Genomic DNA, 21,824 nt, shown 5'->3' with positions numbered 1-21,824 from the left:
AGAAATATTTCATAAAATGAGAAAAAGTCTTACTGCACTGTTTATTTTTTTGTGATAGTTAAATTATGCAGTGCTTAATCATGATAAAAATTGATCACAAATTAACTTAAGGCATTTAGTTGCATTTAAAGTGATGTCACACCACGTGACTTACATGTCACGCCACAGGACGGCAGTTATGTTACAAAATTTTGCTTGTTGTAAATATTCTTGTATATTGTTTTTGTATGTAAAAACCTTTTTTTTTTTATTAAGTTAAAATTTGTAAAATAATGCCGAAGCTCTTATGAATTATTCCAAATGTTGCTGGTTTATTTTATAGCTGTTTATATTTCATATCTCATTTATGTTACAGTCACACCGTAGGACATTTGGCATAAAAGCCTTTAAATAAACAGGAACAAAAAATATTTTTTCATCCAAAAGTAAAACTACAACATAAAATACAGTAATTTGCTTCATTTACATATGATTGTTGTAAGAAAAAACACATTTTAGTGAGTATTTACACTATGTAACATTAAAATCACATGTCATGTCAACCACCCAAGAACAGTTTCTTCCCCCAGGCAATCTTTTTTTTATTTATTTGTTACGTCCTCTATTTCACTACATCCCTGCATCTCATTTTATTCTATTTCATTCTATCTTCTATAGCTGTATATACAATTCATTTATTTTTTTGTTTTGCCTATTTGTATTTAGATATGTATATTTTTTTTATCCTTACCTTATTTGTATTGTCTCTATTGTCTCTGTTATATTGTCTGTTTTGTCTCTATTGTCTCTGTTGTCTTGTCTCTGTTGTATTGTTTGTTTTGTCTCTATCGTACACTGAGCTTTTAACTCTAAAATAAATTCTGATTCTGATTTTAATTCTGATCCTGATTCTGCCTCGAATTAGAATCAGACGGTCTTTTCTCCTTGCTGCGATTAGACTTTACAATCAAAGCTGCTCCCAGGTAACCAGTCACCATAATATACATACTGTTTAACTGCAATAATAACAATAACAAAGTATTTAAACAACACGTGCAATAACAGAATTTTTAAAAATGTGCAATATTACCTGTGTGCAATATGTCTGTTAGTGTAACTACGTACTCGTGGACTCTTATTTCTTTGTATTTATGTATTGTGTTGTGTATATACTGTATATTATATTATGTCTTTATTCTTTTATATATTTGCATTTCTTTTTCTTTGCTGCTGTAACATAGAAATTTCCCCACTGTGGGACGAATAAATGTATATCTTATCTTATTATAATTCTAATTCTGTTGCTGATCCTGATTCTATTTCTTATTGTAATTCTGATTCTAAATGCGTGTGTGTGTGTGTGTGTGTGTGTGTGTGTGTATGAGAAAGAGAGAGAGATTATGACTGGTGTTGTTGATTGTGTTTGTTGCCTTTTTGGACTCCTTTATCATTTGTAATGTTGCTCCCATTTAAAACAGTTCGGCTCAAGCCCAGCCATTTTTAGGGTCATGATTGAGGACAATGTCCCGTCCAGAGACAAGCTGTTTCGTGTTGAGGTTTTGTTCAAACCGATGATCAAAAATACCCTCTCTAATGAATATGTTTTTTCATTAGTTGTTGCATTAAATCTTACCCAGATACAATAGTGCTATTTTCTGATTGGCTGATAAGTGTCAGGCTCGGCTAAGAACTCCGGGGGAGACGCACTTGATTCCTGCCCGGTTCCACAGAGACAGCAGTGCGGACTGATACATTTTGGCCACTGCAGCATATTAAATATATGATAAATAGTCAAAAAGTTTTTCTGCGTGACAAATACAGTGTGTGGCAGGAGAGCGTGACAAATACAGTGTGTGGCAGGAGAGCGTGACAAATACAATGTGTGGCAGGAGAGCGTGACAAAAGACCCAAATGCGTGACTTTTGGGAAGTTACATTTTGCCCTGCAGTTACAATCATATGCCACATTAATAACTACAAAGTTGGAATTTCCCAACCTTTTCTTAAAAAGTGTACACGATAATTAAGAGTGAATAGTGCCAAAACTTAGATAGAAGTTCAATCTGATTAAAGAATCTTGTAAAAAAGACAAATTAATATTAAATCCTGCTATTATTCTCGTTCTTAGTTTTTACGCTGCCATGTTGTTGTGATGTCGCTGAATCGCAATTCAGAGAAGTCGGAGCTCTCGAAAACTGTTGTTACTTGCTAATTACTGCTCCTTTTATCCTCCCCAGCTATGCTGATTTAGGTTGTGTTTTGTTTTGAAATAACCTTTAAGAATTTTAAAAGTCTCTAGTATGAATTACTAGTTGAGGAACTGTTTAACTGGAACTGATTTTTCCAACTGGGAAGTAGGAATCTTCCCAATCCCAACACAGCCACGGTTACTGGGAAATCAGAAACATTTTGCCTTCAAGTCCTCCTTGACAGTTCGTGTATACGGGTTCGCAGGTGGTGATTACGACATAGCTTTTGGTCAGACAAAAAATGGACAGCATACGAATTGTTTTTATTTTGTTTTTATTTATTCTTTTTTGAATGACAAGAAGATTTTTTTTTCCGTAAGAAAGTTAGGAACTTTTTTATTTAACTGATTTATTTAATCAGTTAATCTTTATTTCCAATCAACTATTAAGTGTGCCTCTGTTACGATGCAGGACAAAGGTGAGTTAGGATCCAAATGCAGATTTTAGAGTTTTAATCGTCCAACACGGGGGGCATGGTGGCTTAGTGGTTAGCATGTTCGCCTCACACCTCCAGGGTTGGGGTTCGATTCCCGCCTCCACCTTGTGTGTGTGGAGTTTGCATGTTCTCCCCGTGCCTCGGGGGTTTCCTCCGGGTACTCCGGTTTCCTCCCCCGGTCCAAAGACATGCATGGTAGGTTGACTGGCATCTCTGGAAAATTGTCCCTAGTGTGTGATTGTGTGAGTGAATGAGAGTGTGTGTGTGTGTGTGTGTGTGTGCGCCCTGTGATGGGTTGGCACTCTGTCCAGGGTGTATCCTGCCTTGATGCCCGATGACGCCTGAGATATGCACAGGCTCCCCGTGACCCGAGGTAGTTCGGATAAGCGGTAGAAGATGAATGAATGAATGAATCGTCCAACACACAAATGCAACTGAACAGACAGGCAGACAGAAACAAGGCAACAAACAGGGCTAACAGGAAACGGGAACAGGCACACCAACATCCAACATGCAATAACGACCAACACCAGGGAAGTGAACAAACAGAGTATATATAGCTGACAGGAACCAATGACAAAGCAGAGACAATCAGAGACAAAGACAACACACCTGAGGAGATGAATAAGTACAATTAATGTCCATGGAAACCAAAGAGTTGGCGGAGCAAACAATTAGCCACAGGGAAAGACAGCAGGGAAAACACAGACAGACTCATTAAAGAGCACCCCCCCGGGAGTGGATTCCAGACACTCCAACGCAGAACCAGAGGGTGGTGGAGTGGAGGCGGAACAGGGGGCGGGAAGGTGGGCCAGGTCCATGTGGCGGCAGAGGGCAGGGTGGAGCCGGCAGAGCAGGAGGCCAGGGCGGTGCCGGCAGATCAGGAGGCCAGGGCGGAGCCGGCAGAGCAGGAGGCCAGGGCGGTGCCGGCAGAGCAGGAGGCCAGGGCGGTGCCGGCAGAGCAGGAGGCCAGGGCGGTGCCGGGAGAGCCAGTGACCAGAGCGGGACTGGAGACCAGGGTGGCGCAGCAGGCAGAGTCAGCGACCAGAGCAGGACAGGAGGCCAGGGTGGTGCCGCAGGCAGAGCCAGCGACCAGAGCAGGACTGGAGACCAGGGTGGCGCAGCAGGCAGAGTCAGCGACCAGAGCAGGACAGGAGGCCAGGGTGGTGCCACAGGCAGAGCCAGCGACCAGAGCGGGACAGGAGGCCAGGGTGGTGCCGCAGGCAGAGCCAGCGACCAGAGCAGGACCGGAGGCCAGGGTGGCGCCGCAGGCAGAGCCAGCGATTTGAACCTATAAGCGCTTTGAACCTATAAGTATGGACAGGAGAGGGAGAGACTGACAGAGACAGGGAGACAAAACTAGGGAATGACAGAGCAGATAGGCAGAGCAGTTTGGTACCAAGCCCTCCAGGCAGGACAGAGAGTCTACGGGGCTTGGGCGCAACCATACTCGCTGGTTCCGTCGACCCGGTCGGTTCCATCGACCCGGTCGGTTCGGCTGGTTCTGTTGACCTGGTAGGCCCGGCTGGTTCTGTTGACCCGGTCGGTTCCGTTGACCCGGTCGGTCCGGCTGGCTCGGTTGACCCGGTCGGACCCATCGACCCGGTCGGTTCAGCTGGTTCTGTCGACCTGATTGGCCCGGCTGGTTCTGTTGACCCGGTCGGTCCCGTTGACCCGGTCGGTCCGGCTGGCTCGGTTGACCCTGTCTGTCCGGCTGTCTCGGTTGACCCGGTCAGTTCCGTCGACCCGATCGGTCCGGCTGGTTCTGTCGACCCGGTCGGTCCGGCTGGTTCTGTCGACCCGGTCGGTCCGGCTGGTTCTGTCGACCCGGTCGGTTCCGGTGTCTCAGCGGGTTCGGCAGGTTCGGGCGCTTCAGCAGGTTCGGGCGCTTCGGCGGGTTCGGGCGCTTCGGCGGGTTCGGGCGCTTCGGCGGGTTCGGGCGCGTCGGCGGGTTCGGGCGCTTCAGGTGCCTTAGGTGCTCCAGCCGGGGCCGTAGGGATGCCGGCCGCCCGAACCGGCACCATCGGGGTGTCCGCCAGCTTGGCGATCAGCCGGTTCCCCCGGGCCTCGCCCGAGCTCTCCGGTCTGGCACCCATGTGGACGGGTTCGGTCACCGGCGTACACAGGCCTGGGTCGGGCCGAGGTACCGTAGGGGCCTCAGGCGTCCATGGCTGGCCTGGCTCCGCAGCCCACGGACCCCGATGCCTACTGCCCCCCCTCAAAAAAATATTTAGGACCGGTGTCCGACTCTGTCCTGTGCACGGTTAGGGAGGACCCGCCCAGGAGCAACGCTACGTTGGCCAGGTCCGTGAAAGGCCCCACCTCTCGGCCCAATGGCACTAGGTAACGCAGCTTGTCCTCCAAACCATGCCGAAAGATGTCCCTCAGCTCCTTCTCGCTGAAGTCCACCCGATTACATAGGTCCAAAAACACCTCAACATATTCCTCGATTGGGGAATTGTCTTGACAAACACAAAACAAAATTTCTGCTGGATCCATGTTGTGGTTGGTCGTTCTGTTTAACGATGCAGGACAAAGGCGAGTTAGGATCCAAATGCAGATTTTAGAGTTTTAATCGTCCAACACACAAATGCAGCTGAACAGACAGGCAGACAGAAACAAGGCAACAAACAGGGCTAACAGGAAACGGGAACAGGCACACCAACATCCAACATGCAATAACGACCAACACCAGGGAAGTGAACAAACAGAGTATATATAGCTGACAGGAACCAATGACAAAGCAGAGACAATCAGAGACAAAGACAACACACCTGAGGAGATGAATGAGTACAATTAATGTCCATGGAAACCAAAGAGTGGGCGGAGCAAACAATTAGCCACAGGGAAAGACAGCAGACAGAAACAGGACAGAAACACAGACAGACTCATTACAGCCTCCAAATTAGCTGTAAATAAATACTTTTCTGTCAGGCCCCAGTTTGTTAGACTGGGTAGTAGCAAATCTGAACAGGTGCTGAGGAACACAGGAGCACCGCCAAGAGCCTGTTCTTTCTTCTTTCTAGTTCACTGTCTACACTTCAAACATTAAATACAAAACTGTGCCATGACACTCTCTAGTCTAGAAATTATCTGACTCTGGTTGTAGGTTTTTTATTATTGACTCTCCCAATGTGTTGAAAAAAAAATCCTGTACTTTTTTTGTTGTTGGTGTTCAAGTGCTTCCACCCGATAACTTTGACAGGTCTTGAAGGAACATAGTTAACAAGTTGTAAAATTGTAAAAGTTGTGTTGGCATCCTTTTCAAACTCTCATCGCCAGATTGTCTTTCATGTCTCTGGTGTCGCACACTTCATGTTTCGACTTTTCAGACTTTTCAAATTTCGCTTTGGATTAAACCTCTATTTTGTTTGGATTACTTTTGTTCCATGGATTATTGGCATCTCTCCCCGTGACTTTTTTCCCTTTTTTTGGATAATGTTTCTCAGTTGGATTTTATTTTGCTCTGTGTTATTGGGCGAACTCTTTACTGTTTGTTTTTTTTCTGTAATTTGCTCTGTTTTCTGTGTATTATTTCTCTGTGTTTTGGGACTTTTGTAGTGCGATTCCTTTTGTCTGTCCGTTTATTTATGACTTTTATTTTATTTTTATTTTTGCTATTTATCCACCAGCTGATATTTGTGCTGGGATCTTTGTATATTTTCTGATTTATGTTGGATGCAAGTCAGCTGTTTTTGTTTCTTAGCCACCTTAGTTGTTTTGAACTCTAGGCCTTTTACTGTTTGTCTTATTTCTGGACTTGCTGGCTGTGCCAGGCTTTCAGTTTTTTCATTAAACCTCCCACTGACTTTATCTGGTGTCCTTGCATTTGGGTCCCCCCACCAAGTCCTGACACTGAATGTGTTCTGCACAACACTGTCCATAGAGAACTGTATGGAGAGCATGGGAATTTTTTATAAATTCGTCTACTGCACCACACCTAAACTTTGCATCACATGCTTTAATTAACAGGGTGGATTGTGTGCAAATACCAGATGAATGTTGAATCACATTCTGGTGAATTCTTGCCCCATGCATAAGAGTTTCATTGCTCACTTTTTGGCAATCAAACCAGTCTAATTCTGTTGAACAACTGATTCACCCCGTGACTATTTCACAAGACAACATAAGGATGGTACCAGGCAGGGGCGGTTCTAGGCCTTTTTTAGGGTGGCTCCAGCCCCCCTGTCTGTGATCTCAGCCACCCTAAAACTATAAGTATATTTTTTTTCTTTCAAAAAGAAAAAAATTAAGTTAAAATGCAGGACATTTCTTTCAATGGGAAAGAAAATTAATTATCAGTTTGATCCAAGAGCGATTTTTTTTACTTTGCTTTTACGCGCGTGCGTTGTAGTCTTTCAACAGTGCGTCATCAGCTGCCTGCTTTATCAGAACGGAGAAGCACAGGCACGCGCAGCGTGCACGCGCAGTCAGAGCTGGAGGCGTTTATCTATAACGTTAATCGGCGGAAAGCCGCAAAGACGGCAACCAAAAGCAGTGAAATGTCACTATTCTTATTACCAGAGTTGATAGCACAAACAAAATATTAATGCAAACAATCCATTCAATACTAAATAAAAATAACATTTATTGATTTGGTCTTTGTCTTGTGAATATTTGTTTATTAATGACTGCATTAATTGGACACACTGTTTGTAGAGAATGCACACATACATGAACTGATTTAATTCAAGACTGGCATCATTACATCATGCATAAAATTTTGGTGTCCTCTTTTGCCATTTTAAATAATACCATAACTTTTAGCTTACTATGTAGTCATATAATATGTAATATAAAACTCTTCTTGTTTTAAATTCTCACTGAGGGCTAAAACCCCTAAAGATGAAATCCTAGAACCACCCCTGGTACCAGGTGTAGCCTGGACCAGAACACCTGAATATATCAGCTGGATAGTGTTGAGAAAAATCTCAGAGAAGGAGTATGAGTGGTATAAAATAAATATAAAATAACTAATCTACATAAATAACTCTAAATTGTACTAATATTAACAAAAAGTAAAGCTTCACAGTAAAATAGCCTATAGCTTAAGCGTTTTAGTAGATAAAGTATTCAAACAAAAATAATCACTCAGAGAAACAGGGATGGACATAAAAGAAGATTTATTGAAGAAAGGCCTAGTCAAAATGAGTATAAGAACATATTGGAGTGGGAGAAGTAGGATTAAGGGATGTAGCAGAATTGTCAGAATGAGGAGATCCAGTCATACGAATCTCAGCCTCAGTGCTCGAGCGAGAAGAGAATGGGTAGTAGCTGGAACAGGGAGAGTCAGCTGGGTCATGGCAAACGAAACCATCAAAGGCCCCACCTGTATAATGGTAATTCCATGGATGCAATGGAGTCTGAGTACCATGTGTAATGGGTGTGTAAATGGTGGAAACTGGATCAGCTTGTGTAGAAACATCACAGGTGAGAGCATGGTGGGAAATAGTCAAAGGTGTGGAAAAGTCGTTGGAGGGCTCAGGAATAAGGAAGTATCTGCTGAGGACATTTTTCTGAAAAGATTATATTTGAAGATTTCTGTTTGACTGCAATAAAGCTGGGACAGGCTTGTGAAGTCTATTTTTTTAAGATTATTTTTATTTGGTTATGTATCAGTGAAGGGCTCTGAGTTCCAACAATAGCAGCCTCACATTTCAACAAACCTGGCTTATAGGCTAGACACAGTGACAAAAAAATAAATATCACAGAAAGAGATATATCATTATATCATAACTAAGGGCACAACCTTCTTGGACACTCAACTGATTTTCCTCAATAAATCCCTTCTTAAATTTCTGAAGTAATCCGTTTGTTAATCACAGATGTGAATGTAGAAAATACTAAAAACACAAAATATTAGATTAATTCTAATCTAATTTAATTTAATATTATCTAATATAATCTAATGTTAATAGCTAAAATATATTTTGGTCAATTTAGTGTTTTACAAATTATTTTTTTTTATTGTTCTGGTAAAAATGATAGTAACCCATACAGTATATGATTAGTTTTTTGAAGATTGTAATAATTACATTTACAGCATTAGGCAGACACCTTTATCCAGAGCAGCGTACATGTTTTTTCTCATTTTTCTACAAATGAGCAATTGAGGGTTAAATGCCTTAACACCTTAACCACTGAGCTACCACATCCCCCAAAATTAGTAGGTACATTATACTCAAATTCATCATTTCGGTACTTGGCTTATGTGCAAATCATATTTTCCAACAAATGTACAGCATCTGGTTGATTTGTCTTGACTTGTAGCCTTGTACCCACCAGCAGGTGTTGCTTTTGTCCAGTCTAATGTAACCCAGGACACTCTCACACACACACACACACACTCTCACACACACACACACACACACACACACACACACACACACACACACACACACACACACACACACACACACACACACACACATAAAGACTATAGACCTCCTTCTTTCTAACAAAACACTATTCTGCTGACTCCAGAAGCAGGTATAATAACATAAGCCCTTAATCTGATCTCACTTATCGTTGAGAAGATCTATTGGTTAATCACAGAAAAAAAGATGTTTATGTGTAAGTGGTTTTGGTTTCCTGAGAAAGAGGAAATGCTGAACATAGATGTGAACACTGTTTTATAGTCAACCCTCTGTACATTTAAGATAGTCTGTCTCACTCCACAGCTTAACCACACCAAAACACCGGAAATGAAGATTAAGTTCTAGGAAACTCCTGCCACTTCATGAAGTGTTGCTACTGTGGTTGACGTCTAAATTCCGGTCAACAGATATAGATGTCTGTTAGCTCAAATGAAGCCTGTGCCTTTTCAGCTATTGTTCAAAACTTTTGGTGTAAAGCAACTCCTTCCTTCTAGTCTGATTAGTTTATGTAAATTGCTGTGACGACTACAGCAATGTCAAATGGAAAAAAAAAATTCAACATGTTCAACCTCTCCTGGCCAAGAACTCACCCAATCCAAAAGGTGTGCCAAAGTTATATATACCACACCTCAGTATCATACCAGACTACACCTACATTCCTCTTTGCTACACAGCACCTTGTTTTAATTTAGCTATTAGAAATGTCAAGTCTATTTTCACGTCTTTTATTACTTTATTTAAAAAAAAGTAAATTATCTTTCAATAGAAAATTAAGCTTGAAATTAATCTATATGTTTTAATATGTTGCATCAAATATGTTATAATAAAAAATATTAGCTTTTTCCTCATTCAGTATATCTTCACTTACTGAGATATTTCATGCTGTGTTCATAATGAATTGCAATCGGTAAAGTATTTATTTATTTATTTTTACAAAATAAGTATTTAATTGAAATGCAGAGGTGAGCCTTTATAATAGAAATGCCATAATAAGAGTGCCATAATAGATCTATAATATAATAAGACTATAAAATAAGAGTTAAATAAGAATATATATATAAAAAATAACTAAAAAAAAAGTTTTTCAGGCTTTCTAAAAAAAAAAACCCCAAAATATTAATGAATGATTAATTAATAATATTTAATAAATAAAAATCTTTCAATTACATAAGATACTTTTATTTATTATTTTTATTTTATTGTGCAGTGGATGTATAGTGGCCTTTTTGACATTTTATATAAATTTAAATTCTAACATGAGAAAGAGAAAAAGTTTCTCCCCAAAGTTACCTTATTTACAGCTAACCTGAACACTTAAGTTCACCATGGATAATGAGTACATTAGACTCAAGCCTTAGCGTCATCTTTTCACTTGACTGATCCCTCTGTTAACATTTCTGCGAGAAATAATATTAATAATTTATGTCTTGCTATTGCTTTACAATTATCTGCTGCTGTTATCTGTACAGCGTATGAACGCTCTTCTCTGTTTTGATGATGATGCGATAGGTAATTTATCAGCCGGTATCTGATCACAAACTTCGCCTTATGCTCAGCTTTCACTTCAGCAAACTGTGAGAAAAGCACACTGAGACCAAGGATATCTTTTGGTAGATAAAAAGAATCAATTTAAATCAAAAAGTAAAAAAAAAAAAACTTTGTTTAAAGTTTAAAAAAAGGCATTCTGGCATGAACCATTAACAAGTTACATGAATTAATATTTTATCGAGTAGGTGAGGAAAGACAAAACAGTTCTTGATGTACTAGAAGAAACATGACAAGATGTCCTACAAAGATTTACGGTTCATTTTGTAAATGTCCAGGCTGAAGTGATCTACCAGGAGGTTAAACCAGTGTTTTACTGGTTCAAAAGCCATAAAAGCACAAAAAAACTTCAATCAATGATCAAAGGAATGAAAACCCAATTGTTAATCTTTATCTTTTATTGAACAGTAATTACATGATATACATAGTGTTTCATTGAAACAAGAGCACTTGTACGACTGGCTATTCATACTTGAGTTTTGCAGTCCTCGCCCCCTGTCTTGTTTAACTACAGCAGTCTAGTCTTAATGTACATTAAATGTGCAGTACAAGTTGTTAAGAGCAGTGTGGACTCTTGTAATCTAAAGAAACCTTTTCTGGATATGAAAGTAAAACTCTTCATATCCAGCCACAATGCAGGGACAAGCCTAAGGGTGATTAGATGTCAGACAGTTATTATCCAAACCTATGGGTAATAAAATCCATCAGAGGCAGACATTTATATTTGAAACACTGAGCAAACTGACAAACGAAAAGGAAAAATACATATATGTGACTGCAAAAAACTGCATAAATATATATATATATATATATATATATATATATATATATATATATATATATATATATATATACACACACACACACATTTCATTGGCTTGATATATATATACACATATTTACAATATATAAATATAGTAAAATAGATAAAATTACATTGATGCTTTTCTATAAATAAGTGTTGGACAACACATTTTAGATGACACAAGGTTAGTGACTAGAAGCAGGATGAGGTTGTACTAACGTCTGTGTGTGTGGTGTGTAAATTCACTCAGCAGCTCATGACAGACCAGTGGATGTGACAATTTGAACTAATCCCTCTCATCCTTTTTTTCTCCCTCCTACGTCTCAGACAAACGATCGGAAAGCTGCCGACGGTTAATACTGAAGATGGAAATGTTGAAAGCCTCATCTTCTTATTTCAGAAATGTTTAATAAACCGTCTGTGTCGTACTCTCGCTCTCAACCACAGCATGTGACTAAAAAGTAAAATGTTCTTCGACGATATATTTTGGTGCCTTCAAACGGTCAAACAACGGACAAACGGACAACAAAACAGAACAAATCATTTTTCACCGTTGCCTTTGGAGCAATGAGGTTATTGTTGTAAAATATGTACTTGAATACCTTTTCAAATACAGATTCAAATACGTCTCGTAGTAAATTCATTCTTCCTTCATTTAAAAAAAGGTAATAAACTGATGGATAATTTTGTTCCTGTTGTATTTAAGCAGGAAAGTAAATGTAGTGTACCGTTACAACATTTAATTACTGTACCTTGAGGAATTTAAATGTACCTATATGGTACAGTTCTTTCCCCTTACAGTGTCTTGTTCGACTACCAAAACCTCAGCTGAAAGACTACAGTAAATGTAAGCATTTTTTTTTACAGGCTGACAAAATGACATTGTAACTAGTACGATTAAAGTTGAGTAGTAAAGTTTGGAATTGCAGATGTTCGTGTATAGTTTTGATTATTAAGTGCTTTTCAATATACAAACTTAGTAAGAAAGACTTTTTTTTGGCAAAGGTAAAAAGAGAAGTTGAATGCTAGGTCTTGATAAGAGTGAGTTGCGACATAGAGTAGGGGTTTTGGTTGCGAGTTTCAGAAGCTAAATACTGAGTACTGTGCACTGAGATCAGTCTCTCAATTTGCATTTGCATTCACAATTTGTTTCAGAATCTGAATGACCAGCTGAAATCAATAAAAAAAACTCCCCATGGCAACAAAAACAGATAAAGCACCATCTTTGTGGCCTAACAGCATACTGTACAGTGTTTGGTACATTCTCTCAGAATGGTAGTAAGTTCTTTGCTCTCAGCTGGAAAAAGAGCAGGGTTTATTTTGGTTTGTACCCTTTTGGTTGTTGTAGCAATGAGAACAGGAACGGCGATGGACCGGTCAGCAGCTCAGCACCGGTAGAGACATGTCCAGCCTACCCGTCACTCACGCTGCATCTTAGTGACCATCTCCTTGACTCTCCAAGGCACCAGCATTGTGGACCCAGTCCATGATGATCAAACTCATGGAACCAAACATGACAATGAAGCCACTGCACAGAAACAGGATTGCCTGCAGGACACACAGAAGAAGGATGTGAGCTTTTTTTTTTTATTATTATTTAATTAGATTTTCTAAACCCTCAGCTCTCAGGATATCTGAAGCCATTTCAAACAGCAATTCAGAGTGATATGCCAAAATATTCTTACCCCTATCTTCTGCACAGATTTCAAGGGCTCCTTCTTCACCAGCTTGATGTAGAAGGCAGATGGCAGGATGAAGATCAGCATAGCAGCAGCAGAAGCACCTGAAATAAAAAAAAAGAATTGTGATGAACAATGTAATTGTTACCATTTAAACTGTCACTAGAATTCGTTGTGTTGTGATTGTCGACCTACCAATGAATCCAAAGATATCCCTAATGCTTGGAGCAAAGATGACAAGCAGGTTGGCTGCAAATAACAAAATCATCGTGATGCTGATATGGCGGATCCAGCTGAAGTTGTTAGTGCCGCCCAACAATTGATTAAACGAGGTGCGGATCTGACATGTCAAAGAAAAAGATTTTCAGATTTTGTAGATTTCGTATTTACAAACAACATGATACTATTATTAAGATTTAGCTCTTAATAATAGCTACGTCATAGTATGTGATCATAAACAGATATACTCACAGGAAAGAGGACGACAGGGACAGTGAGAGTGACAGCAGTCAGAACAGCCAGACGTACAATCAGCAGCACCACATCCAATTTGTACAACTTCGCATACGTGTGTAAAAGTTCAGGCTCGACCGTGTCTAAAAAATACAAACAAGTTTTTTTCTTTATTGGACAATCTGTCTCCGTCCTGACACTGCTGTTCCAAAAAAATCTTTAGGTTAATGAGGGGAAATGAGTCCTTGCTTGAGTAACGGTTTCAATCTTTCAAAAGGGTCAAGAACATTAGCAAATACATGACGTTATTTTCCTGCCATGACAAACAGCCCCGAGGCCAGATATCAGGGACTGTGTCTTTCTCAACACTTACATAAGAATTACCAGGAAGTGGGGCGGGTTTAACTTTTTACAATCCATGTTAATGTGAGAAGTGGTGTGTGTCAGTACAGTATTTGGAACAACTCTGCAATTCAGGATTGTATGAAAGTGGTTTTATTTTCAGATGAAACAACGAGTGCTTACCATAGAAGGTCAGGTATCCAAACAGAGCAGCGAGCAGATACATGACGAACATGGCAACGAAAGACACATTAGCCACATTCTGCATCTTTTTACGAGAACGACTGTGGAAAAAGTAACAAGACTTCATGAGATGATGCTAAAGCTTTTAACCGTTCACAGACATCTCAGTGTCTTCTAACTGGACTTTAAAATGCCAACGACTGAAGATAGAACTTACTCTTTCAGCTCCTCGTACATGGGCAGAATAGCCGGGTGGCACACGAAGGCAAAGGTGAGAATGGGCACGGCATACACAGTCTGAAGACAGGAGATAAAAAATGGTAGTCACACACCATTTAAATCACACTGTACACACTCACGAAGGAGGGTGAATCTTCTATGTCTGTACCTTTGAGTTGAAGACAAAGTATTTGGGTTTGCAAGAGTCCTCATTATAGACTGTGGCCGTGGTGTTGTGCAGATGTGAGAGTGTGTTGTTTAATGTCATGTTGAAGAGGTCGCTGGAGAACGGGCAGGGGATCTGGAACTTCTTATAGATCACCTGAAGAAAAAAAACAAGACAAATGTTTAGCATGTTCCTCCTGAGATGTATTTTATCCCTGCACTTCAACCATCTGTGAGCTGCTGTAGTAAATGAATTTAACCACTGTGAATTCAATAAAGTTGATCATATCATATCTTATTAATTCTAGAAGAATAACATCACATTTGCTTACCACAATTAGGAAGAAGACCATGCACAACAACGAGAAGCCGCTTGTGTAGCCGAGGTATCCTGTGGTGAAGATGAAAACATAATTAGTTTCTTTCTATCTAGTTTAACCCCAGCTCTGGAATTCCTTTACTCTTCTTGTTCTTTTTGTTAGAAAGAAACTCACCCAGATTCTTAAGCAGCGAAAGTGGTAAAATAATGATGACAGTAACAAGCAAAACCAGGTAGTCTCCGTTGGTGTACCAAGCCCTAAAAAAAGGAGAAAAAATAACGAGTTTTAACATTAACACAGAAAGCTCCAATACAAAATCCATTAACGATTATTATTATTATTATTATTGTTATTATTGTTATTATTATTACACAGGATAAACTCTACCCTGCAGTATTATTTGCTACAAAATAATGTTCATGCATTAGGTCATTGCAAGCTCTGTGTGGTACGAGACAGTCTATAAAGACCCCTTTGATTGGCACTCAAAATACATCTCGTCCTATCCGACACTACAATGAAACACTTCACCGCATGAAAAGACGCTTATGCAAGCAGACACTGCAAGTGACATGAACCGAATCTAAACGCACGAAGAAACCTCTCAAAGAATAAGGATGAACTAATTTAAAAATAATGACAGAGTATCTTACCCTTCATCCCCGGTGAAAGCTTTGATGACTATTGGTAATTCATACTTCACGATGTAGAGGTAGCTGGACATGGCTGGAATGGAAAGACAGATGTATGTTTCAAGGAACAAACCTACAACAAATCTGCTAATCATCCCAAAAGCGTTTGAGTGTTTGAATCCTGCATGAATTGTCATCTTACCTCCAAAGTTCTGCATGGTGATAGATAAAGATGCTGCAAGCTTTCCAGGCAAGCCGAAAGCCTTGTAGCCCAACTTCTCATAGACCATAAAACCTGGGGAATGAAGGATGTTTCAGAATCAAAATCTGACACCAAATTCACATGGGATATAATATATACATTTTGGGAAGAAGAACTGGTGCTAACCTCCTTCATTTGCGGTCTTAAGCAGCAGATGTACAGAGTAGAGGGAAAATAGGAACACACATAACAGCAGGATTCTGACAAAGCAAACAGAGAGAAAAAAAAGCCATTATTAACCGTACTCATATCCCTCAGCATTCATGATGTGCTAAGAAAAGCTGTTTTCCATTTTCATTTAGGTCACATCAGCTAAAATTCAGACAATTCAATATTTCCAGGAAGTCTGCTAAGCAGGCGTGTTAAGGCATGGTGTTTACGCATCAACGGTAACAGATAAAGAAAAAGTTCCGTAACCTGCCATACAACTGAAGAACTGTCTCGAACCATGTTGTTCCTATAATTTAAATGTGCTTCAGCTAATGTAACATGAGGTCTGATTAGACATCAGACATGTACTGTGATCCCGTATTTATACTTAAAACAGGTAAGGATCTGACATTAAAATTGGGGAAGTGATCTGTTTCCATTTATGAACCTAGTTACACTGTAGTCTTGTTTAAAAAAAGGATGTGGAAGCATAGCACGCAAATTACCTAAGATACTCTGACGCACTTTATGTAACTTGTAGCCTGACTGCAAAGGTATTCATGTGCTTGCTGAAAGGCCTGTTGGCCCGTCTGTGAGTATCTTACTGATAGTAAGCATTCACACGTTCAAGCACACATTTGCACAAATCATGTCTGTTTGTAAGCACACTGTATGTACAGAGTGCAAATTATCCCTGAAACTGGGGCAAACCTCAGTCGAAAGGAACTTGACATACAGAAAAAGGAGAATTTTTTATTCTAACGCTCATCTAAAATTGTGCCCAGAGTTTTGTTCAAATAAAAATGTTTGTTAAAGCTGGTTCTAATAAAAGGCTGGTTTGATCGGAGATGCTTCGTAGCCATGAGAACTATAAGTAAATACATTCAGTAGCAGCATGATACTCACACAAACAGTGCGATGCCCGTGTGGGCCATGGCATAGGATAAGCCGAGGATCCCACTGCCCATGATGGCGTTGCCCAGGTTGAACACGGACATCCCAAATGACGCAGTGCCAGGGTGCTAGAAGAAAAGAGGAGGGCACTGATTAAATTTTCAGGGTTTATCAGCAGGCCTGTGCTTGCATAACTTGTTCTCATAAAACTGCACGCCTTTTATTTTAAGTTTCACTGAATTATTCATGATTCATGACTCACTAATATGTGCTTTAACAGACATGTTTGATGTTTCAGATATTTCTACTCTTACACTTTATGGATACCTGACTGTCACACATGTGTAGTTTATTTAGATTTATTTCCTCTTTACTCATATAATAATCTTCACTCTTCTCTTCTGTCAGTGTTCTAGGTCATCCCAAAGGTGTTCAGTGGGGTTTAGTTAGGACAAACCTCAACCTTATCACACCATGTCTTTGTGGAACGCTGTGCTTTGGGCACGAGGACATTGATTATCATGGTGGAGCAGTGTTTACGTCTCTTAGTCCTGGTAAAGGGAAATTATAATGCTACAGCATACAGAGACGTTCTGTACAACTGAGTGATTCCAACTTTGCGGCAACACTTTTGGGAATAACTACAAATTAGTACGATGACCAGAAGCCTACAAACTGCTGACCTTGAAGTGTCTCTGAAAATTTCACTTACATATTCAACTTCATATTTCTTTTTTCCTTCGCTGCCACTGGGGAGGAAGTTCTGACTTTCGGCATCCACATCACCGTTCTGACTGCAATTTAGGGAGAAGAATACATATATTTTTATTTTGTATTGCATAATAATATGCAAATATTAATAAAGAACAGCATGCTGAATAATTGCTACCTGCTCAATGGCACTTTCTTGGGGTGATAGTCAGGGCACTCAATGCTGTTGGAACTGGAGCTGCTGTCTTCATCTGGTGAAATGTTAAAGCGGCTCATTTCCGCTTTTCCAGGAATAATGTCCATTGTAACAAATGTCCTAATGTGCAAAACCTAAAACACACAAACACACACATCATTCAGCTCATTTGTATAAACAAACCCAACCCTGGAGAGTGTAAACTGCGTAGCAGAAAGGATTATTGCTGTTCCCTTGCCCACCCTTCATGAACTGTATATATCCAGAGTAATGAAAAGGGCTCAGAAAATAACTCACGATCCCTCACATCCAAGTCATCTGCTTTTTGAACAGAGCCCCAAAATACCAGCACAACCACAAAGGCACGAGAACACTTTTTTTTATTTCCCCAGACAATCAACCCCATGAATAGTTAAATGTTCCCCACATTACACGATAACAATGTGCAATAACCTTACATTTACTAGTTACCTCCTCTATCCTTGTACATCCCTACATCTCTATTGCATTCTATCATTTATAGCACAACTGTACATAGAATTTATTTCTTTTTCTATTTATTTCTGCGTGTCCTTGAACACGTGACGCCTGAGCTGAAAGGGGAGGGTTTGTGGGGGGTGGGGGGTTGTGTTGCGGCTGACTCACGCGTGCAGTGGAAATTTCCAACCGGCATCTTCAGTCTGACTGAATATAAAGACCGGCGTGTTTCTCTAACACCGCCATGACTCACAATACAACACTCTCCGTCAAATATTTAACCGTCTACTAACGTATCTACTCGGATAACGACATGTACGCATATATATATATATATATATATTTATTATATATGCATATATATCCCTACTGTTATAAATATATGTATATATGTTTAGTGTTATATATTTATATTTTACATAGATAGAGACAGGAAGGATTTTTACACATAGATAGTAAAGATTAAACAAATAAAACGTAGTATTATGAAAGAAATCTTATTTCTAGAGCCTAGGAATAAAAAGAAACAAAGCCACGTGCGTCCGTTTTTTTTTTTTTTTTTTAGCTCAAGCGGTTTATTTACCGTCAGCACTTAATCCCCACCCAAAAAGACCCTGGCTGATGAAACCTCATACATCAGACGTCTAAAGGGTAAAAACACCCTTACAAATGATATCATTCATTCTGTTTCTTCCCTACTGTTTATTATCTGTCGTTTTATTTCTTTTATGTCTATTGCGCATATATAATCCCTTTAGACTATGTGACTGCAGTAGACGCTTTTATATAATTTGTACATTTCCATCTGCGACTCAATCGCTTCGTATGTGAAGGACAGACAGGAAGAATTTTAGAATTGAAATTAAAAAAAAATCTATATATAATATAGCAAATTAAACCCCATAACGGATCTCTATATATATATATATAGCTATATATATTCTTATAATATATACATACATCTAAGTTCCTATATATTTCCATATACAATAAATATACATTTCATTGCAGGTTTAAACAGCTGTGAATAGGTTCAATAGGTTCAATAAATAAAGAATAGTGCAATGGTCTTACCTTAAAAAAAAAGAATTTACAAAAAAGAAAGAAAATAAAAATCCCCCTTTTTCAGGTTGTTCTGCGACGCGGGTTATTTAACCACTTCCTCTTTTTTAAAACTACAAATTTCTAATCAGGATGAAAAAAACAAACAAACAAAAAACTGGCGAATAGAAATAAAACAGATCGGGATAAATAGTAAAATACATATATTTTAAATATAGAATAATGTTAAAACCGGGTTTAGTGAATTAAATGAGCTGGAGCTGTATTTCCGAAAGCGTCCTGGAATGAAACGCCGCCGGATGGTGTGAGTTTATAAAGGCTGAATTGCATCAGAAACACACACACCCTCACACACACCCTCACACACACACACACACACACACACACATAGGGGAGCGAGTGCAATGACGTGGGGTTTGTATACAAACACTGACTACACATAGCAGAACCTTTACTTCTGCTCATTACTTCTGAACAAACATAGGTTTGACTCTCATCATCATCATCATCATCATAATCATCAATGTCAAGAGCCTGGGATGGTCTTCAATTAAACCTCCATGGCCAAACCACATGCAACTCACTGACCAATGTATTTAAGGATTTAATGACTACATTGATTATACACTGTTAAAAAAAAAGAAGCTCATATTAGACTTTTACAGTGAAGCCAAACAAATATAATAATAATAATAATAATAATAATAATAATAAATTTTATTTGAGGCTCTCAAGGTCACCTTATGAAAATACATTTAATACACACAACATAATATAAAACATACAAATAGACAACAGAATAATAAAATAAATGTAAATGTAAATGTAAATAAATGGAAATATAAAGTAATAAAAGGACAAGTTCAAATACAAAATGCATTTCTAAACATGTGAGTTTTGAGTCTGGATTGAAAGGTTGTGAAGAACTGGTGTGATATGATCTATATATATATATATATATATATATATATATATATATATGTATACACACACACACACACACACACACACACACACACACACACACACACACACACACACTATATAAATACATACATATATACATACACATACATACATATATATATATATATATACACACATATACACACATATACACACGTGTGTATATATATATATATATGTGTGTAAGCCTGTTACTAGTTAATCTATAAGGAGATTTGAAGAATTATTGGACGTTTGCAAGTGTATATTTATAGAGAGAAGCAAAATTATCTGCCAATAGATTAAGATTTTTTTTTTTAAACTAGTAATATTAGAGGTAATGTTTAATATTAGTAATATTAGTAGTGATATTAGTAGTAATATATATTATTTAAGAATTTGAGAATTGTTATATAATAAACTCATAATGACAATATTAGATCTCTTTTACTTTACTCGTGATACACTATAAAGCCAAAAGTATGTGGACACTTGACCATCACATCCACATATGGTGCAATTCCCACACAGTTGTATAGGATCTCTAATTATGCCATAATAGTAGGATCCTCAGTTACAGAAAGTAAAAGACCCAAACAAGTTAAACCATGACAATGACCCTATGCATAAATATGAACGGAAACAAAGTCACATGCATCTGTTTTTGTGCCATTGGTCCATATCTGATCAGCACTCATCCAAAGCCACCCAGAAAGACAGGATGATTAACCTCATGATGACATCTTAGATGAACAGTCGTACAATTATTTTATTCTTTCCTTTTTTAACTTGTGCTGTTTATTTATTTATTTATTTATTTATTTATTTATTTATTAGGCATATGTAATCTGTTTGGTCATGTTTCCACACACTGCACTTTTGGTCAAGTTGTGTATCTTCACAATGTACTGACTTACAGACGTGTCACAACAGGTTCTCTACCTATAAGCTCACATATAAACACTAAGTTTGTTAATTGCTAAGGCCACACTGAGGACTAGCTGTAGGATGGGTGCAGTAGGTCAGGTTTGGTGTTTTCCTTCTATCAGACATATCATTTGCATGAGTGCTTCCAGACAGAGGCTCATCGTCACTTATCGAGTGGCCCAAATCCATCCTGCTGAAAGTTCTGTAGAACAGAGGGTGAACCCGCTCTGTCTCGTATTAACCTCGGCTTAAGGGCTACCACTGGCTTTCACACACTGCCTCTGTTCTTTAGCCATCCAAGGCCGCATGGCTCAGAGGACAAAAGAATGTTCAGCGAGGGAATGTCTGAAATATTGAACCAGGCCTGGGGCCTCAGGATGCACAATGATTCCATAGGTAGACCAAGATCAACACACACATTTTTCTGGCCCTGTGTGTGAAAGAAACAGAATAAACCATTGTCTCTGCATGTATGGCCAATGTAAGTGGTTTAAAACACAAGATGTCAAGAATTTAAAGTTGTGTAACATCTGTAAAACAAGTTAGTTCCTGTTATCACTTAGGTAACAACCGCTATGGACAGTTCTTTCCTCATCAGCCTCTCTTCTTTTTTGTTAAGCAGCTTGACATGTTAGACATAAACCCCACAGCATAAACCTCACATAAAGTGTTGGAAAACTTAAAGGAAATCTTCATTCAGAAACAACCCATGTTTTGCTGATAAGAATCAAGAATTCCACAGTACTGTCTTCTAAGGATTCATATATGGTGCTCAAATGTTCTACATTTATATGTATAAATAATAATAATAATAATA

General features: G+C 38.9%; 1 protein-coding gene across 1 annotated transcript; it reads right to left on the bottom strand.

Annotated features, from left to right (window-relative positions):
• Positions 1–10,965: 10,965 nt before the first annotated feature.
• Positions 10,966–19,446, bottom strand: LOC132856744 (sodium-coupled neutral amino acid symporter 2-like). The gene is made up of 16 exons (XM_060886471.1): positions 19,148–19,446; positions 17,579–17,730; positions 17,402–17,483; positions 16,702–16,817; positions 15,772–15,845; positions 15,586–15,678; positions 15,405–15,477; positions 14,926–15,008; positions 14,764–14,822; positions 14,436–14,588; positions 14,265–14,344; positions 14,048–14,148; positions 13,541–13,665; positions 13,265–13,409; positions 13,076–13,173; positions 10,966–12,938 (listed from the first exon to the last, which is right to left on the bottom strand). The coding sequence occupies exons 2-16, from the start codon at positions 17,701–17,703 to the stop codon at positions 12,825–12,827; spliced, it is 1,521 nt and encodes a 506-aa protein (XP_060742454.1). The 5' UTR covers positions 17,704–17,730; positions 19,148–19,446; the 3' UTR covers positions 10,966–12,824.
• Between the last annotated feature and the right edge of the window lie 2,378 nt (positions 19,447–21,824).

Source organism: Tachysurus vachellii, chromosome 14 (genome assembly GCF_030014155.1).
Source record: "Tachysurus vachellii isolate PV-2020 chromosome 14, HZAU_Pvac_v1, whole genome shotgun sequence".
Taxonomy (NCBI): Eukaryota; Metazoa; Chordata; class Actinopteri; order Siluriformes; family Bagridae; genus Tachysurus; species Tachysurus vachellii.
This window is presented reverse-complemented; position numbering and strand designations above follow the sequence as displayed.

What these genes read in the sequence shown, in the direction of transcription:
- LOC132856744 (XM_060886471.1), bottom strand. Translation starts at nt 17,703, where the DNA reads ATGGACATTATTCCTGGAAAAGCGGAAATGAGCCGCTTTAACATTTCA. An exon ending in AAGAAAGTGCCATTGAGCAG is followed by an intron (nt 17,484 to 17,578) that starts GTAGCAATTATT and finishes CCTAAATTGCAG; the next exon opens with TCAGAACGGTGATGTGGATG. An exon ending in AATCTGTGCAGAAGATAGGG is followed by an intron (nt 12,939 to 13,075) that starts GTAAGAATATTT and finishes TGTGTCCTGCAG; the next exon opens with GCAATCCTGTTTCTGTGCAG.